The 17,789-nt window shown below is 35.5% G+C and overlaps 1 protein-coding gene across 2 annotated transcripts in view; it reads right to left on the bottom strand.

The window, feature by feature from the left end:
* Window positions 1-6,499: 6,499 nt before the first annotated feature.
* svild (supervillin d) overlaps window positions 6,500-17,789 on the bottom strand; it is a 55,697-nt gene continuing 44,407 nt past the window's right edge. For both annotated transcript variants that reach the window (XM_058793470.1, XM_058793471.1), the window contains 4 exons: window positions 16,313-16,456; window positions 12,983-13,095; window positions 11,432-11,587; window positions 6,500-7,544 (listed from right to left, as the gene is read on the bottom strand). In XM_058793470.1, the coding sequence (XP_058649453.1) occupies window positions 7,458-7,544; window positions 11,432-11,587; window positions 12,983-13,095; window positions 16,313-16,456 (500 nt within the window). In that variant the 3' untranslated portion in view covers window positions 6,500-7,457. The remainder of the gene's footprint in view (window positions 7,545-11,431; window positions 11,588-12,982; window positions 13,096-16,312; window positions 16,457-17,789) is intronic.

Genomic DNA, 17,789 nt, shown 5'->3' on the forward strand with positions numbered 1-17,789 from the left:
TGTAGAAAATACTCCCTTAAATTACAACACGAGAATATTCACTTTTTGAAGGTGCACTAGAAGCAGCAGTTTAAATTGCTTTACCCGGTGTGAGCACTACATGTCTAAATCCCATTTTATGTTCACCATCAAATACGGTCTGACAAAATGAAAATGAAAACTATAATAGAAAGACCAGTACATGCAATAGCAGCACACTGGCTAGGGCAGATTAACCCTCTCAGACCTCCTTGTGGTACAGTTAACTACTGTAACAAAAGCTTTTGTATCTTGCTCCGAGAGCCACCAATCCAATCAAGAATTTAACAGCTTGAGCAATGCATTAAAGTGCAGACTAAGAGCAGAAATGGACCCATTCACTACGACTTGGGTAATTTACTCCAAACAACACACAAGCAATATCAAACACTGAAGAGAGGAGAAGAGACTGCATCCTCAGCAACACTTGATGTGCCAGCAGGCTAATGAACCAGGCAGGAAAAACAACAGACGCATGCAAAAAATAGCACGGATGAAGGACAGCATATTCATCAGAATAAAATAAGGAACAACCTCTGATTTTTCATGATCAATGATCCATTATGCAGTATAAAAATAGCTTAATTTACATTCATTCAGTGCAGTTTGACTATACCAATACATTCAGTTAAAGCATAGGACAAAAATAAAAATAATAATCATAGGCATTATGGATCTAGAGTATATTTTAGTTCAGGGGTCACAAATAATGGTCCTTGATCCTTGATAGTTGATAGAATTTTAAAGTAAATCATCAGTAAATGGATGTTTTTTGTAGCAGAATTTTAAACATGTCTACAATAAAATTCAAGATGCATGACAGACAACTAACTAACTGACTAACTAAATAAATATTAATGAAACACCTAAAAAAAATCATAAAATAATTTACAAATTTGGGGGAAGATCAGCTGGGTTTAAATCAACATGAATCTGCTTCTGAAAGAAATGAGTTTGCAGTGTTTCCTCTTAAAGCTAATTCTTCTTGCACTATGTGATTATGAAACTTGGATAATGTCCTAATGACTGTCAAAGTAAATAGCTTTTCATCAGGCAGCACTTAAAGTACTGTTAATTGAGTTGTTTACAAAGCCATTTAGTGTGTTGCTAAATTGCCCAAAAGTGGAGAATATGGCTTAAAGATTCTCCAAAGAGGAAATGGCCTCTCCTTCAGCAAACCACCTGCTATATTAAACAAAGACGGCAGGAAATTCAGGGGTGCAGTCACAGCAGGTGTAAGACAGGTAAACACAACCAGACTGAGAGAGAAAAAGGACAAGAGAAAGGAGGGAAAATGTCCCCATCTGTGTGGCTTGTGAATCAATTCATCATTTGTTATTCCTGTCAAGATCAAGCCTAATGTCACCGTAAATGCAGCTGTTTTTCTTTTGCACCCTGACACCAGCTGAGCGAGTTTTTGAGAGCGTGAAAACACCTCCTTCTCACTTCTCATCTGCACATTATGTGCTTAATAGTCAAGATGAGGACTGAGTTTCAGGCTGTAGGTGGCTTTGACCTTCAACCCCATCTGAGGATTCTGAACTTTCTATATAAAAAATACTCTATTACTCTTCATATTAAAAAATATATATATAAAAATCTTCAGGTTTAGGTCTAACATTATCTTATGTTTGGTAGGAAAAAACATACACTGTCTACTCAGTACAAACTAATAATTTTAATAATTACATTTTAATAATTTATCTGTTAAGTGTAATGAAAATATTAAAAGCAGTTATTTAATTCAGCAAATTAAAAATGTCAATGGGTCTTTTTATACATGAAAGTATATAGCTGCCTTTAAATTTTAAGAAGGGGGTCTTTCGCAGGGGTGTAATCAAGTTCATTACCAGATTACGATTTTTGGTTCCCAGAACATTCTGGGTAGAAAATAAATAAACCTATATTGTTTAAAATTAAAAGCATTCAGAACCAATTTGTTGTTCAAGAGTTTTAATGATGGAGTTTGATCGCTTATGCATTAGACCATCCCAAAAGGGTTTAATTGAGTTTGTACAATGTCTGAGCTGCACATGGTCCTTGAAGAGCTCCAGTAGGCCTACTCATGGCTCATAATCAATAGTGGCTAAAAGTCTTGACTTTGGAGAAAATATTGATTAGTTGCTTGAAATGTTGAGCATTGTCTGACAAAGAATGTGGTTCATGACTTGTTTGGTATGGAACCTGAGATGTTTTCTCCCTGAGGTTTGTTTTGCTCTTGACATTACTTGCCAATAATTAGCACTTCAAGGACACAACTGCTTTCCCTTTCATGCTGTACAGAATATTTTCTTGTTTCTTTTACTGTTTGTCATATTCATTCACTCAAAGAAAGAAAGAATGGGAGATAAAATGTCTAGCCTTTTTGGAATTCAGAGAATCTGGCACAGATAGGCAAAGCAAGAGCTTTTGGTTTTGTTAGTGAAGCCTTGACACACATTATGAAGCCATAACATTGCTCTAACATTCAAGGAAATAAAACTGTACATCAGTTCGTCACAAAGACATGATCTGTGGCTCATGTCTTAAAGATCCTCTTGTAATTTTTATTGTAATGTGCTTCTATAACACTATGAATTACATAATAAAACTAAGACAGTAATCTTGCCTCATTGAGAGACAGACTGGGGCTTGACCATCTGTGTGGTCAGTTCACCTGTGTGTGTCATAATGTATGAAAGGCTGAGAAGCTAATCAAAGTGCTGTGGAGTGTAAAATCAGTGCTTTCACCTCACATGACACATATGGTGTGAGGCTGCATAGCAATGCTGTTCTCTCATTAGCTACTGCTATAGTTACATGATTTAATGATAATAAAATATTACATTCTCACTATGTTTGAATAGATCATTCATAATCATGTGGATTCTTACTGTCATATTATTTCAAATTAACATAAGCAGATGCATAGCAGAATGTTCAGCTTTGCCATCACAGGAATATATTACATTCTAAAATATATAAATAACATTTCACAATATAACTTTTTTATTATTATTATTTTTTTTTTACATCAAATAAATGCATCCGTGGTGAGCAGAATAGACTTGAGATTTGATTCTGTACTGTGTGTGTGTGTGTGTGTGTATATATAAGGTTACACTTTATTTTGATAGTCCACTTTAGACATTCTGCTAACTATAAGTAACTGTGCAACTACATGTCAACTAACTCTCATTAATTTGCAACTACATGTCTACTAACATTCAGAGTAGACTTTTAGGTTAGGTTTAGGGTCAGTAGAATAAATTGATAGTCAGTATGTTGTATGTTGTGGACCCATCAAAATAAAGTGTTAGACAGTCTACTAATGACTGCTAGTTGACATTTAGTTACAAAGTTACTTACTGTTAGTAGAATGCACACACAATCTGCACAAAAATTAAGGAAACATTTAAATCACACATTGTATCTTGATAGATTCAATATTTCTTATACTCATTGTGCAATTTGTTGAGAACAAAATTACGTGACAATGGTTAACAGAAACAAAAATCATCAACCAAGTGAGGGCTGATTTCAAAATCAAACCGAAAATCAAAGTAAAAAAATTTAAATTACAGGCTGAGGGAACTTTAATCAAAGCATACTGCAAGTCATTTGTATATACAGGTGCATCTCAATAAATCAGAATGTCGTGGAAAAGTTCATTTATTTCAGTAATTCAACTCAAATTGTGAAAGATTTATTTATTGTCAAGAGGAAAATGAGAAACAAGAGACCAAAAAATGCAGATGAGCTGAAGGCCACTGTCAAAGAAACCTGGGCTTCTATACCACCTCAGCAGTGCCACAAACTGATCACCTCCATGCACGCCGAATTGAGGCAGTAATGAAGCAAAAGGAGCCCCTACCAAGTATTGAGTACATATACAGTAAATGAACATACTTTCCAGAAGGCCAACAATTCACTAAAAATGTTTAAAAAAAATAAAATAATTTTATTGGTCTTATGAAGTATTCTAATTTGTTGAGATGGTGAATTGGTGGGTTTTTGTTAAATGTGAGCCAAAATCATCACAATTAAAAGAACCAAATACTTAAACTACTTCAGTCTGTGTGCATTGAATTTATTTAATACACGAGTTTCACAATTTGAGTTGAATTACTGAAATAAATGAACTTTTCCACGACATTCTAATTTATTGAGATGCACCTGTAATGACCCCCTACGTGCCTGTAGACAATGTGCACCTGATGAGATGGCGGATGGTGTCCTGGGGGTTCTCCTGCCAGAACCAGTGAGTTCCTGGACAGTCTGTGGTGTTATTTGGTGGCCTCAGATACTTTAATACATAACATTCAGAGGTTCTCAACTGGATTCAGGTCTGGGGAATATGAGGACCAGTCAATGGCATCAATTCTTTCATCCACACACTCTGTCTACACACTCTGGCCACATGCGGTTGTGCTTTGTTATGCACCAGGAGGAACCCAGGGCCCACTGCACCAACGTCAGGTCTGAAGTGGCTCTGAGGATTTCATCCCGGTATCTAACAGCAGTAAGGGTTCCACGTGTTAGCATGTAGACGTCTGTGAGACCCTCCAAAGATATTTTTCTCCAGACCCAACCCCAAAACGGTTATGCTGGATGATGTTTGCAGGCAGCATATCATTCCTTACATATGGCCAGTGTTAGTTACTCAAAGAATGTAATACATTACTCATTACTAGTTACTCCTTTCAAAAGTAATATTGTTACTTTACTTTTTACTTTCTAGCAACAGTAATTAGTCACACTACTAGTTACATTACTTTTTCTTCACGCCCCACAGAAGTTGTAACTGTGTATCTTCCAGATAAAATTCTTCTAGAATGTTACTAACAACATATTTCTGCCTCATCATTTGACCAAAATCCACATTGGATCGCAGTCAGAAGTTGTCAGAAGTCAGAAGTGTTGTATTCATCTCATTAATTGTCATATAGCTTGAAGTAATTTTTTACGTTACCCATATGCGATTAAATTTTGTTTAAATGCAATATTTCTATCTGCTGAATGTAAGCTTTTCCATATTCCAAGCTTGTCTGCTGCACTGGGGATATCACATGTGCGAGTCATGAAAATTATGAAAATAAATCTAGGAATTATTTGATAGATTTTAAATCAGCGGGGTTGAGGCATCAAAAGTAACTAAGTAACTAAGCTGTTTTGTGGAAAGTAACTGTAATATTATTACTGAAATCTTATTAGTAATTAGTTACACTACTAGTTACTGCAAAAAGTAATATTATTACAGTAACTAAATTACTAGTAACTAGTTACTGCCCAACACTGCATATGGCATCTCCGGACTCTTTTACACGTGCACAGTGTGAACCTGCTCTCATCCGTAAAGAGAACGGAACGCCAATGGTAGACCTGCCAATTCTGGAATTCTCTGGCAAATGCCAATCGAGCTGCATCGTGCTGGACTGTGAGCACAGGTCCCACTACAAGACATCTGGTCCTCATGCCACCCACATGGAGTCTGTTTCTGATAGTTTGGTCAGAAAAATGCACACCATTAGCCTGCTAGAGGTAATTTTGTAAGGTTCTGGCCCTGTCCAGCTCTCCTTGTGTAATGGCCCATCTCCCGGTATCTCCTCCATGCTTTTGAGACTGTACTGCGAGACACACCAGAACTACTTGCACACATAAATGTGCCATCCTGGAGGAGATGGACTATCTGCACAACCTGATGGGGTTACAGGTATTACCTCATGCCACAAATAGTGAGAAGGACCATAACAACACACAAAACTAGAGACAAATCAGTCAGGATAAGGAAAGAGCAATTGTCTGTGGCCACCACTTGCAAAACCATTCCTTTTTGGGAGTTGTCTTGCTGTTGCCTCTCCAGTGCACCTGTTGTCACTTTCAATTACACCAAAGGAGTCAAAACACATTGACAATCACTTATGTTTTCTAACCGGACAGATGTACTGTATATCCCTGAAGATTATTTGACTTGGTGTTACACTGTGATGATTAATTGTTCCCTTAATTATTATTATTATTATTATTATAATTTTTTGATCAGTGTATAGGGCACAGAAATGTCACAAAGAGAAAGATGCAAAGCATGGCTAGTCTTGCCCGGCACATCATCAGTCATCAGTTTGTTGTTACTTTTCACATTTTGTCTAAGTTCCAATGGTGATCAGGTATTCACACCACTGATGTGCTACTTTACTTGTTCCCCTTTCTCACTTCCTCCAACTCAACAAAGCTGTGTGTTTGTGTAAAAATAACACCCATATAACCTTATTTAAAGACACAGGGACACTTTTAAAGGGATTTTGCCAGTACAGATATTTAGGTTGTTTTAGAAATGTATATAAAATAAATAAATAATGAAGTATGTAAAATAAGAGCACTGCCTTTTGTATGATATCCTCAAGATGTATACAATATTGGAGTTACATATTGAAGTTAACTGGCAAATAGACTTTAATTTTATTATGAGAAAATGGACAAAAGAACATGACATCTAGTGGTATGACATTGAATAGCATTTATTATAAACCAAGAGCTGCTACAGTATGTTTTGGTGGCACATTTCTGGTACTGCACAATGACTACACACTCATACCTTAGAGCAGGGGTCACCAAGTTCGGTCCTGGAGGGCCGGTGTCCTGCAGAGTTTAGCTCCAACCCTAATCAAACACACCTGAAGCAGCTAATCAAGGTCTTACTAGGTATACTTGAAACTTCCAGGCAGGTGTGTTGAGGCAAGTTGGAGCTAAATTCTGCAGGACATCAGCCCTCCAGGAACAAGTTTGATGACCCCTGCCTTAGAGAATCCACATACACATATACACACACACATGTTAATTTGTTATCTGTAAAGTTGACTGTATCACCACATTAAAAAGATCAGTCACATAATGATGTATTTTAGTCATACTCATTACTGTGGCAGCAGTGCACTTATTTAAACAATATGGCTTAAAGAGCTACTCACTTTCCAATGTGAATCTTGCACAGAGCACAATGACTGAGTGAAAGGCCCTATTTGTTTTTGACTGATTACATGGATTGTCACCATTAGTGTTTAATGCATTTTAAGGTCACAGTTTGATAGCAACAAGGTTAAACAGGGTAAAATAAAATGATAAAATATGATACATTTTTCAAATTCAAGCTTGTGCATAGCGAAACAGATTTATATCCACATATTTCAAGCTATTCCTAAAACGTACACTTTTTGCATTAAATGTGTAGATGTGTTGATACTTAAATTGTGTAAAAAAGTCTTGTGACCAAAAGCTACTGATGTATGAAACTACTACAGCCATAGGTGGGTTCCTCTTTTTAAGATATTTAACTGTACATATTGGTAATGTACATTTAAAAAAAAAAAAAGCTTAAAAAGCACAAATAAAATCCACATAATTCCTTAGTAATTACGTAAATTGAGTATACAACAGATTGCAGCCACAAAGATTTCTTTAATTTAAAAGAAGCCTTTGCTCTTTTTCAGATTCAGCTGTTTCCAGTTCGGGAGGGCATTAAATTCATCCCGCGTCATCTCCAAAACACTCTGCAAAACAAATACAATCTGTCAACATCATCTTTTTAAAAATACTGACATAGACCCGTCCTAACATCATCAGTTTGCAGGAGGGGTGTAACGATTTACGTTTTCTCGATGCATCGATTGCAAAGCCTGACGATGTATATACCTCGATCTTGAAACATGGATTTTTGAATCGTTGATTTCGGCCAATAATCTATTTTAAACGCTAAGAATAGAATTTCTATGCTTTAAATGCTTCTTAAATGCTTTAAAATATATACACTTTAAATTTCTATAACCGCGAATCAATGGGAACCTTGAACAGCGTTGTTCGTGCCCTTACATCTCTTCCCGCGCTCCAGTATTTCCCGCCAGTCACAGGATTGCAAACAGACATCGGGCACGTTTTCTTTCAGAATCATCATTCGCTGACAGAAAGGAAAAGTTAAATGCTGTAGCCTTTAATTTTATGATAATATAAAGAAACTCACACCATGCAAAGGTGTGACATAATGTGTTACCCTATAGCCTACCCATATGAAAAAAATACTATATTACTTTATAGTAAATTATAGACTCAACCTTGCCAAGACAGAACTGCTTGTGGTTCCAGCAAACCCATTGTTTGATCACAATTTCACCATCCAGTTAGGCACATCAACCATATCTCCTTTAAAAACAGCCAGAAACCTTGGAGTTGTGATTGATGATCAGCTGACTTTCTCAGACCACATTGTTAAAACTGCCCAGTCCTGCAGATTTGCTTTATTCAACATCAAGAAGATCAGAAAGACCCTTTCTTTCGGAACATGCTTCACAGCTCCTTGTTCAAGCTCTTGTTCTGTCCAGGCTGGACTATTGCAATGCTTTCTTGGCAGGTCTTCCAGCCAGTTCCATCAAACCTCTACAATTAATCCAGAACGCGGTAGCAAGATTAATTTTTAATGAGCCGAAAAGAATGCACGTCAAACCTCTGTTTATCAGTTTGCACTGGTTACCAATAGCTGCTCGCATAAAATTCAAGGCATTGATATTTGCCTACAAAACCACCACTGGCTCTGCACCCCTTTACCTAAATTCATTACTTCAGACTTATGTGCCCTCTAGAAGCTTGCGTTCTGCAAGTGAATTTCGCTTTATTGTGCCATCCCAAAGAGGCACAAAATCACTTTCACTGACTTTTAAATTAAATGTTCCCTCCTGATGGAATGACCTGCCCAAGTCAATCCGAGCAGCTGAATCTTTAGCCATCTTCAAGAATCGGCCAAACACATCTCTCTCTTCCATCTTTATTTGACCCTCTAACTCAGGGGTGTCAAACTCTGCAGCCCTGCAGAGTTTTGTTCCAACCTTGCTCCAACACACAAACCATCTAGTTTTCAAATAAGCCTGAATGACTTAATTAGCTGGATCAGGTGTGTTTAATTAGGGTTGCATCTAAACTCTGCAGGGCTCCGGCCCTCCAGGTACTGAGTTTGACACCCCTGCTCTAACTCTAGCAATCTCTAATCTAATTCTATTCTTAAAAAAAATAAAAACTTGCCCCTTTTAGACTTGCACTCTATTCATTGACTAACTGCTTTCTTTTCTTAAAAAAAAAAAAAAAAATATTAACATTAGCTTCTCTAATGTAAATACTATAGTGTTTTGGAACCATACTATAGTAAAGTGTATTATACTGTATATATTATAGTATTTACAACACTTTGTTAATGAATGCTACAGCACACAGTAGTATTAACTATAGTGAACTGATAAACTGTAATAAATACTGTAATATACTTTAGTTTTTACTACAGTAAACTGTAGTGTATTGTAGTATAATATACCATATAGTTGAAGAAAACTTAGTACAGTATTGGGTGAAGTAATTTGTTTATATTACTATAATGTTGTTATATTGCCACTGCATCTATATAATTACCACAACAAATTAATTCAAGTACTTTACTAAAGTATGGTTCAAAAACACTATAGTATTTACTATAAATTACTATAGTATTTTTTTATGCTGCACACTGTGCACAGTAGTTAACACAAAATACTTTTAAAGCCTTTTTTTGGCTATACCCTAGTTAAAAAGAAATATGCTAAAATGTATTTGACAAATTTATTTCATGCTGAGTATACTGCAAACAATTTAATATTTATGTACTTTTTACATGTACAATTTAATATTTAAAATACCCTGCAATTGTACTTTTAGTAGCTTATACTAAACTGGTATAAAGTGTGCTAAATTGGAGGTAATGCTGAAGTCCAACTAAAGATGAACAGAAGTATATTTGATTATGCTGAAGTGGAACTATTGCACGTATACGGTGGTGGGCAAAATTATTAGAACACTAGTATTTTCACCAGCTCAAAAACGGTTTTAAGTCAGTTATTTCTATTGTTTGCTGTAGTGTGTCAGTAGGAAATATCCGTTTAAATTTCCAAACATTCATTTTGCCATTAATTGTAATAATCCAGTGAGATTTTTGTTTGCACAAGGAGTCTGACAACAGCCAGTGCTCCACACAGAGATCTGATCTCATCATCATCCAGTCTGTCTGGAATGACATGAAGAAACAGAACAAACTGAGACAGACTAAATCCAGAAGAACTGTGGCAGCGTTTCCAAGATGCTTCAAGAAACCTTGGTGTTGTCAGACTCCTTGTGCAAACAAAAATCTCACTGGATTATTACAATTAATGGCAAAATGAATGTTCGGAAATGTACTCAACTCAACTTTATTTATAGAGCACTTTCAACACCACAAGTGGAACCAAAGTGCTGAACAGAGGGTATAAAAGAGAAAATAAAAACAAAAAACATAAAAACAATGCAACATATGACATACACAACTTACAAAGCATTGTCAAATGCTAAAGAAAACAAATACGTTTTAAGAGCACTCTGAAAAACACCCAATGAATGACAAGTTTTTACTGACAAAGGAAGGTTATTCCAGAGCCTAGGAGCTGCAACAGAGAAAGCCCGATCACCTTTACATTTTAAGCGGGATCGCGGAACCATGAGATGCAATTGATCATTTGATCGCAGAGATCTACTGGAAACTGATATCTCCTAATGACACACTATAGCAAAAGATAGAAATAACAGACTTAAAACCACTTTTTAGCTGGTGAAAATACAAGTGTTCTAATAATTTTAGCCACCACTGTACTTCAGGTACACTTTAAATATCTTGCATTTAAAGACATTTATTATTCAAAGATCACACAATCCTCATCATTAGTGACATTAAAACACATTTTAAGCTTTATGCTTAAACACGCATTGTGCACAGGTAGTACTACAAATAAAGTTTAATTCGAATTTTTATATCAGTAAGACCTGATTGATGCAGTAAATATGGTAATAGATTAGTTCTACATTTGCCATATGTAAAATGCCATAGCATCATTAAACTAACATCTAACATCTAATGGATAAAAGTGTTTTTTGGTTTTTTTTGCCCTCACTCTCTTGACTCCATAAAGATTGCTGTGTAATTTGCCCTCTGACTAAGCATTTAAAGAATTTAGGGAAAGCATTTGAAAAATCCTGTGAATGCGAATCGTTAATTGAATTGCATTGAATTTAATTGTGAATCTTCTCGAATCGAATCGTTCTGATTTAGAAAAAATCGTTCTTGAATCGAATCGAAACCTTATGAATCGTGAACCGAATCGATTCGCTGTTTACCCAAAGATTCACAGCCCTAGTTTGCAGAAAATTATAGGTAAATTTGGCTGGCAGACAATAATAAGCCACACAGGAAAACTAATAAACCAAAGTGAGCATTTGTTGATCTTTATTGACGCTTTCCATGATGACCACTTTAGACTAAACTATTGATGCTTAGAGCAGGTTTTGGGATAGTTTTGCTTAGCATGTGTGAACATCTTTTAGGTGGGGTTGTTACCTGGAAATCTTTATCTGACAGGTAGTTCTCAATGTGCAGAGGGTCCACTCCCTCTGGCAGAGGTTTGGAGGTGAGTTCCTCAATGGTGTACTGCTGCCTGCTGAGTTTGGACAGAGCGTCTTTAACCAGGATCACTTTATTACGGGCTCCTTCAACCTGTGCAGATATTTAAACACACAGTTTTGTCATCCAAAGGCTTCCACATTAAAGATCTTTGGGCTGTACTGAAATCGACTACCATGTGAGAGAGTCCTTATATGAAAATGTGGAAGCTCTATCTGCAGTTTTAACAAAAGCCCTGAAGTTTTATTTATCAGCGTAAGTCCACTGGATGATGCAAAAATCATGTTGCATCATCTGACAAGACATTCGCTGACAGATAAATAGGGATAATCTGGGTGCCGGTAGCATGAAGTAGTACACATTGTTCATTTGCATAAATTATTGAAATTATTTGTAACTATATAAAGCTGGTTGAAAATATGCAAACCTATCCTTTAATAAACACTTTTAAAGGTTTAGTTTACCCCAAAATGAAAATTCTCTCTTTTATGTTGATACAATTCATTATTTACTCACCCTCATGTTGTTCCGAACCCGTAAGACCGTTGTTCATCTTCGGAACACAAATTATGATATTTTTGATGATATCTGAGAGCTCTCTGACCTTCCCATAGACAGCAACGCAACTGAAATGTTCCCAGGTCCAGAAACATAGTAAGGACATTGGTAAAACTGTCTACGTGACATCAGTGGCTCAACTTCACTTTTGCAAAGCTACAAAAATATATTTTTTGTGCGCAAAGAAAACAAAAATAACGACTTTCTTCAACAATTATTCTCCCACGAGTTACTGTCTTCCACCATTTTGGAGAGTATCACAACGCACACACGCATTTTCCTCTAAGCGTAAGCAACGCTGATTGCGCCGATTACGTTCATGAATCTTTCTTTGCGCACAAAAAGTATTCTCGTAGTTTCGCAAAAGTGAAGTTGAGCCACTGATGTCACATGGACTGTTTTACCGATGTCCTTACAACATTTCTTTACCTAGGAATATTTCCAGTGCATTGCTGTCTATGGGAGGGTCAAGGAGCTCTCAGATTTCATCAGAAATATCTTAATTTGTGTTCCAAAGATGAACGAAGGTCTTGTGGGTTTGGAACAACTTGAGGATGAGTAATTAATGACAGAATTTCCATTTTGGGATGAAACCCTTCAAAGGGTTAGCACTTTAAAGTTAATAATTTAAAAATGACAAGATACAAGAATTTGACTAAATCTCATATGTTGTAGAGCCTTGCAAAGTAAAGTCACTGAGTAATTCGAGATAACAGACTGTTTTACGAAAAAAGTACCTAGATTTCTGAAGTTGGCGTAAAACTTACTTTTAAATATATAGATACAATTTAAAGTAGACATTTTATAACAATTTGGCAAGATATTTTTTAACAGTACCCATATTTTAACATTATTATTATTTTAACACATTATTCCTCTGTACTCTTTACACCTACTGATATTCTGAAAGCTATGGATGAGGTACTGTACCTGCACTTTAATAGTTGGGTCTTTCTCCCAGTAAGGGAAGATGTTGGTAAAAGTGAGTGGTTCTGCACCAGCCAGGATCAGGTAGGCCTGAGGAGGCCGTCTAGAGTTCTTCTCTGAAAAACAAACATAAGAAGGTCATTATTACACAGAAAAGCAACTAAATATATAAGATTATGTCAGGCACAGTCGCCATTCACTTTCACTGCATCGTATGAAGCATGTGGGCACCTGAGGCTGAAGGGTGAATAAGTCAAACAATGAAGGTGAGTAAACAAGACAATTTTCTTTTTCAGGTGAACTATCCTATTAAGCTGGCAATATGTAAGGTCATTTAAAGGTAATTAAATGATTAAATTAAATACGTATACGTATTGTACGTTTATTTACGCTTTGATCTGAATGGAAACAGCGCATCCATGCGTTACTGATGACAGAGAATAGCGTACGCACTTTGCGTCCATCGGATGCTCTCCAAAATGACGCTACGCTGACACAGAGAGAAGACGAATTGTTGAATAAATTTTATTTTTATTTTCTTTGCGTATAAAAAGTGTTCTCGTCGCTTTATAAAATTCAGATTGAACCACTGATGGCAGATGGACTATTTTGACGATGTTTTTTTATACTTTTCTGTGCCTTGACCGTGTAATTTATTCGGCAGTCAATGGGACAGGGTAACACTTTAGAATAATGGTCCGTTGTTAACAAGTAACTATGCAGGAAGTAATAGGTAGTACTACATTAACACTCAACTTAATACTGTTAACTAATAGAGAAGCAAGATTAACTAAGCAGTAAGTAATAGCAAATTTAGGAGAAAGGTAGTTCCTTATTAGATATGTGATAATTATTAAATAAAAATCTCCTCATTGAGAACTACTTGTGAACTATGACCAATTAATAAAGAATAACCAATTAATTACTAATCACAACAGTAACATCTTAAAAGTGAACAATTGGATTCTTTGTGGAAATTAATTTATGAATATGATATCCCCCAAATAAGTCAGCTACAGTTTGAAATTGTGACTTCTACTCTTACCAAAGGATGGATGTTCTCTGTTTATTTCAATCAAAAACAGAGAATAATAATAAAACGATAATTCACTTAAAATGTTAATAATTAGGAAGTGATGCTGACAAGCTCATGATTGAATTAGTTCACAATTATGAATTCTGTTTTATGTCAGTTCAATATGTATCCCACTCCAAATGATCTACTGGTAGAATATCACTAGTGCCTCACACAAATGTATGACTGTATCATGTGTCATATATAAAACATTACATAACTTATTAATTTGTTTGTGAGTAATTACTGAGGGGTTAACATGTTTTTCACTTTAAAATAATGGTCCAGATCACTAGTAGTTCCTTAGTAGCACTTTAGCTTTGAAGTGAAAAATACATGAACCCCTCACTAATTACTCAAAGGTTAGCTTGTCAGCCTTCAGGAACTACTAGTGATCTGGACCATTATTTTAAAGTGAAAAACACCTTAACCACTCAGTAATTACTAAGTAATTTAATCCGTTATTTAACATATTTAGATCTGACAGATAGTGTACATTCATACCAGACACTGTAATCTGGAATATGCTGTTTTGTGCTTAACACAATATAAATGCAGTCGATGCCTTCATTAAGGATGTGAATTGCTTTTGTCAAGAGAACATCATTATTTATATTCAAGAAAAGTCCTCCCCAGCCTACTGTCACTAAAATACTGAACTGACACAAACTAGAGCTCATAATTGTTAACCAATTCAATCACATTTTTAAATTAATTATTTTTATTATTATTATTCTGTGTTTTTGATTGAAATAAGCAGAGAACATCCATCCTTTGGTAAGAGTAGAAGTCACGATTTCAAACTGTAGCTGACTTATTTGGGGGATATCATATTCATAAATTAGTTTCCACAAAGAACCCAATTGTTCACTTTTAAGACGTTACTGTTGTGATTAGTAATTAATTGGTTATTCTTTATTAATTGGTCATAGTTCACAAGTAGTTCTCAATGAGGAGATTTTTATTTAATAATTATCAAATATCTAATAAGGAACTACCTTTCTCCTAAATTTGCTATTACTTACTGCTTAGTTAATCTTGCTTCTCTATTAGTTAACAGTATTAAGTTGAGTGTTAATGTAGTACTACCTATTACTTCCTGCATAGTTACTTGTTAACAACGGACCATTATTCTAAAGTGTTACCTGGGACAGTCACAAGCCTCCCGGTTTTCATCCAAAATATCTTAAATTGTGCTCCGAGGACGAACGAAGCTTTTACGGGTTTGGAACGACATGGGGGTAAAGTGATTAATGACAAAATTTTCATTTTGGGGTGGAGTATCCCTTTAAATATATTTTACGTTTGTAATATTTTGCATCTAAGGGGTTCGGCTGACAAAAAGAACTCTTTGTTTGTAACATTAGTGTGAATTATGTGGCATTATTAAGTTAAGCATTACATGATTATATTTACTTCTAAAAAAGATAATGTTGCTGTTAGGGAACCTGCCAGCCAGAACATTAGATGAATTTTCATTTTTAAACCATTGGTAAGATAGATTAGGAAACACTGTTCACTATTAACTAGATGCTTATTAGGATGTATATTTCTAGGATACTGGCTGTTTATTAGTACTTATAAAACACATATTAATGCCTTATTCTGCATGACCATATTCTAAATCTTTTAACCCTACCCAATACCTAAACATAACTACTACACTAACTACCTTACTTACTAACAATAAGCAGCAAATTAGGAGTTTATTAACTATATGTGACCCTGGACCACAAAACCAGTCATAAGTATCACAGGTATATTTGTAGCAATAGCCAAAAATAAATTTTTTGGGGTCAAAATTATTGATTTTCTTTTATGCCAAAAATAATTAGGATATTAAGTAAAGATCATGTTCCATGAAGATATTTTGTAAATTTCCTACCGTGAATATATCAAAACTTAATTTTTGATTAGTAATATGCATTGCTAAAGACTTCATTTGGACAAATTTAAAGGTGATTTAGATTTAGATATTTAGATTTTTTGCACCCTCAGATTCCAGATATTCAAATAGTTGTATCTCCGCCATATATTGTCCTATTCTAACAAACTATACATCAATGGAAAGCTTATTTTATTCAGCTTTTAGATTATGTATAAATCTCAGTTTTAAAAAATTGACCCTTTTGACTGGTTTTCTGGCTCAGGGTCACATATAGTGAATGTGTTCCTATTTTAAAGTGTTACCAAACCATCCTAGAGGGCAGCACCGCATTTCCTGACTTCTGCCCTGAGTGAAGATCCTATCTCCTAACCTTGGCAGTACTGTAGTGTTGTCTCCATGGCACACTTCCTCTCATTGTCCCAGCGGATCTTAGCTGAGCCAGTGCATTCTGTATCTTCTGGCTGCTGTCCTTGCCACAGGTACACTTCCATCCTATTATCCACCAAGAACAGGGCTACAGAAAATAAGAAAGATAGACAAAGAATATAAACTATTGACACTGTACAATGTGCAACACACAGGGATGTAACGATTCACTCAACTCACGATTCGATTATTTATTTATTTTTTACAAAATGAGATTTAAGACAAATTATAACTTAAATGTGTCCTGTTATTATTGCTTGGACAAAATGCTGCACGTTTCTTTGTGAACACTATAATAATATACTAATATATCACTTGCATATCATTGCTCTTTTGTTGGTTTTGATTGCTTCTATTGTACTCATTTGTAAGTCGCTTTGGATAAAAGCGGCTGCTAAATAACAAAATTTAAATATAATGTAAATGTAAATAACAAAATTAAATTGAAATTTTAAAACAAGCCCCAAATCAAATAAATAAGTAACACAAATAAAATTAATCTCTTAAAGCATTTCCTTGGTTTCTTCTGTAAACAAAGCAGCGCTGCACTTATGAACTTTAATATTTACATTTAGTTATTTAGCAGATGCCAAAGCGACTTAGAAATGAGGACAATAGAATCAATCAAAACCAACACAAGAGCAACAATATGCAAGCGCTATGACAAGCCTCAGTTAGCCAAATGCAGTACACGTAGCAAGTTTTTTTTCTTTCTTTTTTTTTTTTTTTAAAGAAAACAAGTAGATAGAATAAAAAAAGAAAGCTAGTGTTGGAGGGTCCCTCTAATAAATAAAAAGAAGACTAATAAATACAAAGATGACAGATAAAACAGAATTAGAATAGAGAGTGCTAGAGTTAAAGATGGACGAGATGTGTTTTTAGCCGATTCTTGAAGATGGCTAAGGATTCAGCTGCTCGGATTGAGTTTGGCAGGTCATTCCACCAGGAGGGAACGGTTAATGAAAAAGTCAGTGAAAGTATTTTAGTGCATCTTTGGGATGGTACAATAATGCGTCTTTCACTTGCAGAACCCAAGCTTCTAGACTAGAGGGTAAATAGGTCTGAAGTAGTGAATTTAGGTAAAGGGGTGCAGAGGCAGTGGTGGTTTTGTAGGCAAACATTAATGCCTTGAATTTTATGCGAGCAGCTATTGGTAGCCAGTGCAAATTGATGAACAGAGGTGTGAAGTGCATTCTTTTCGGCTCATTAAAGACTAATCTTGCAGTGGCATTTTGGACTAATTGTAGAGGTTTGATGGAACTGGCTGGAAGACCTGCCAAGAGAGCATTGCAATAGTCCAGTCTGGACAGAACAAGAGCTTGAACAAGGAGTTGTGATGCATGTTCCGAAAGAAAGGACCTGATCTTCCTAATGTTGTATAAAGCAAATCTGCAGGATCTGCAGGGCAGTTTTAGCAATAT

Source organism: Onychostoma macrolepis, chromosome 12, assembly GCF_012432095.1.
Source record: "Onychostoma macrolepis isolate SWU-2019 chromosome 12, ASM1243209v1, whole genome shotgun sequence".
In the NCBI taxonomy this organism is placed as follows: Eukaryota; Metazoa; Chordata; class Actinopteri; order Cypriniformes; family Cyprinidae; genus Onychostoma; species Onychostoma macrolepis.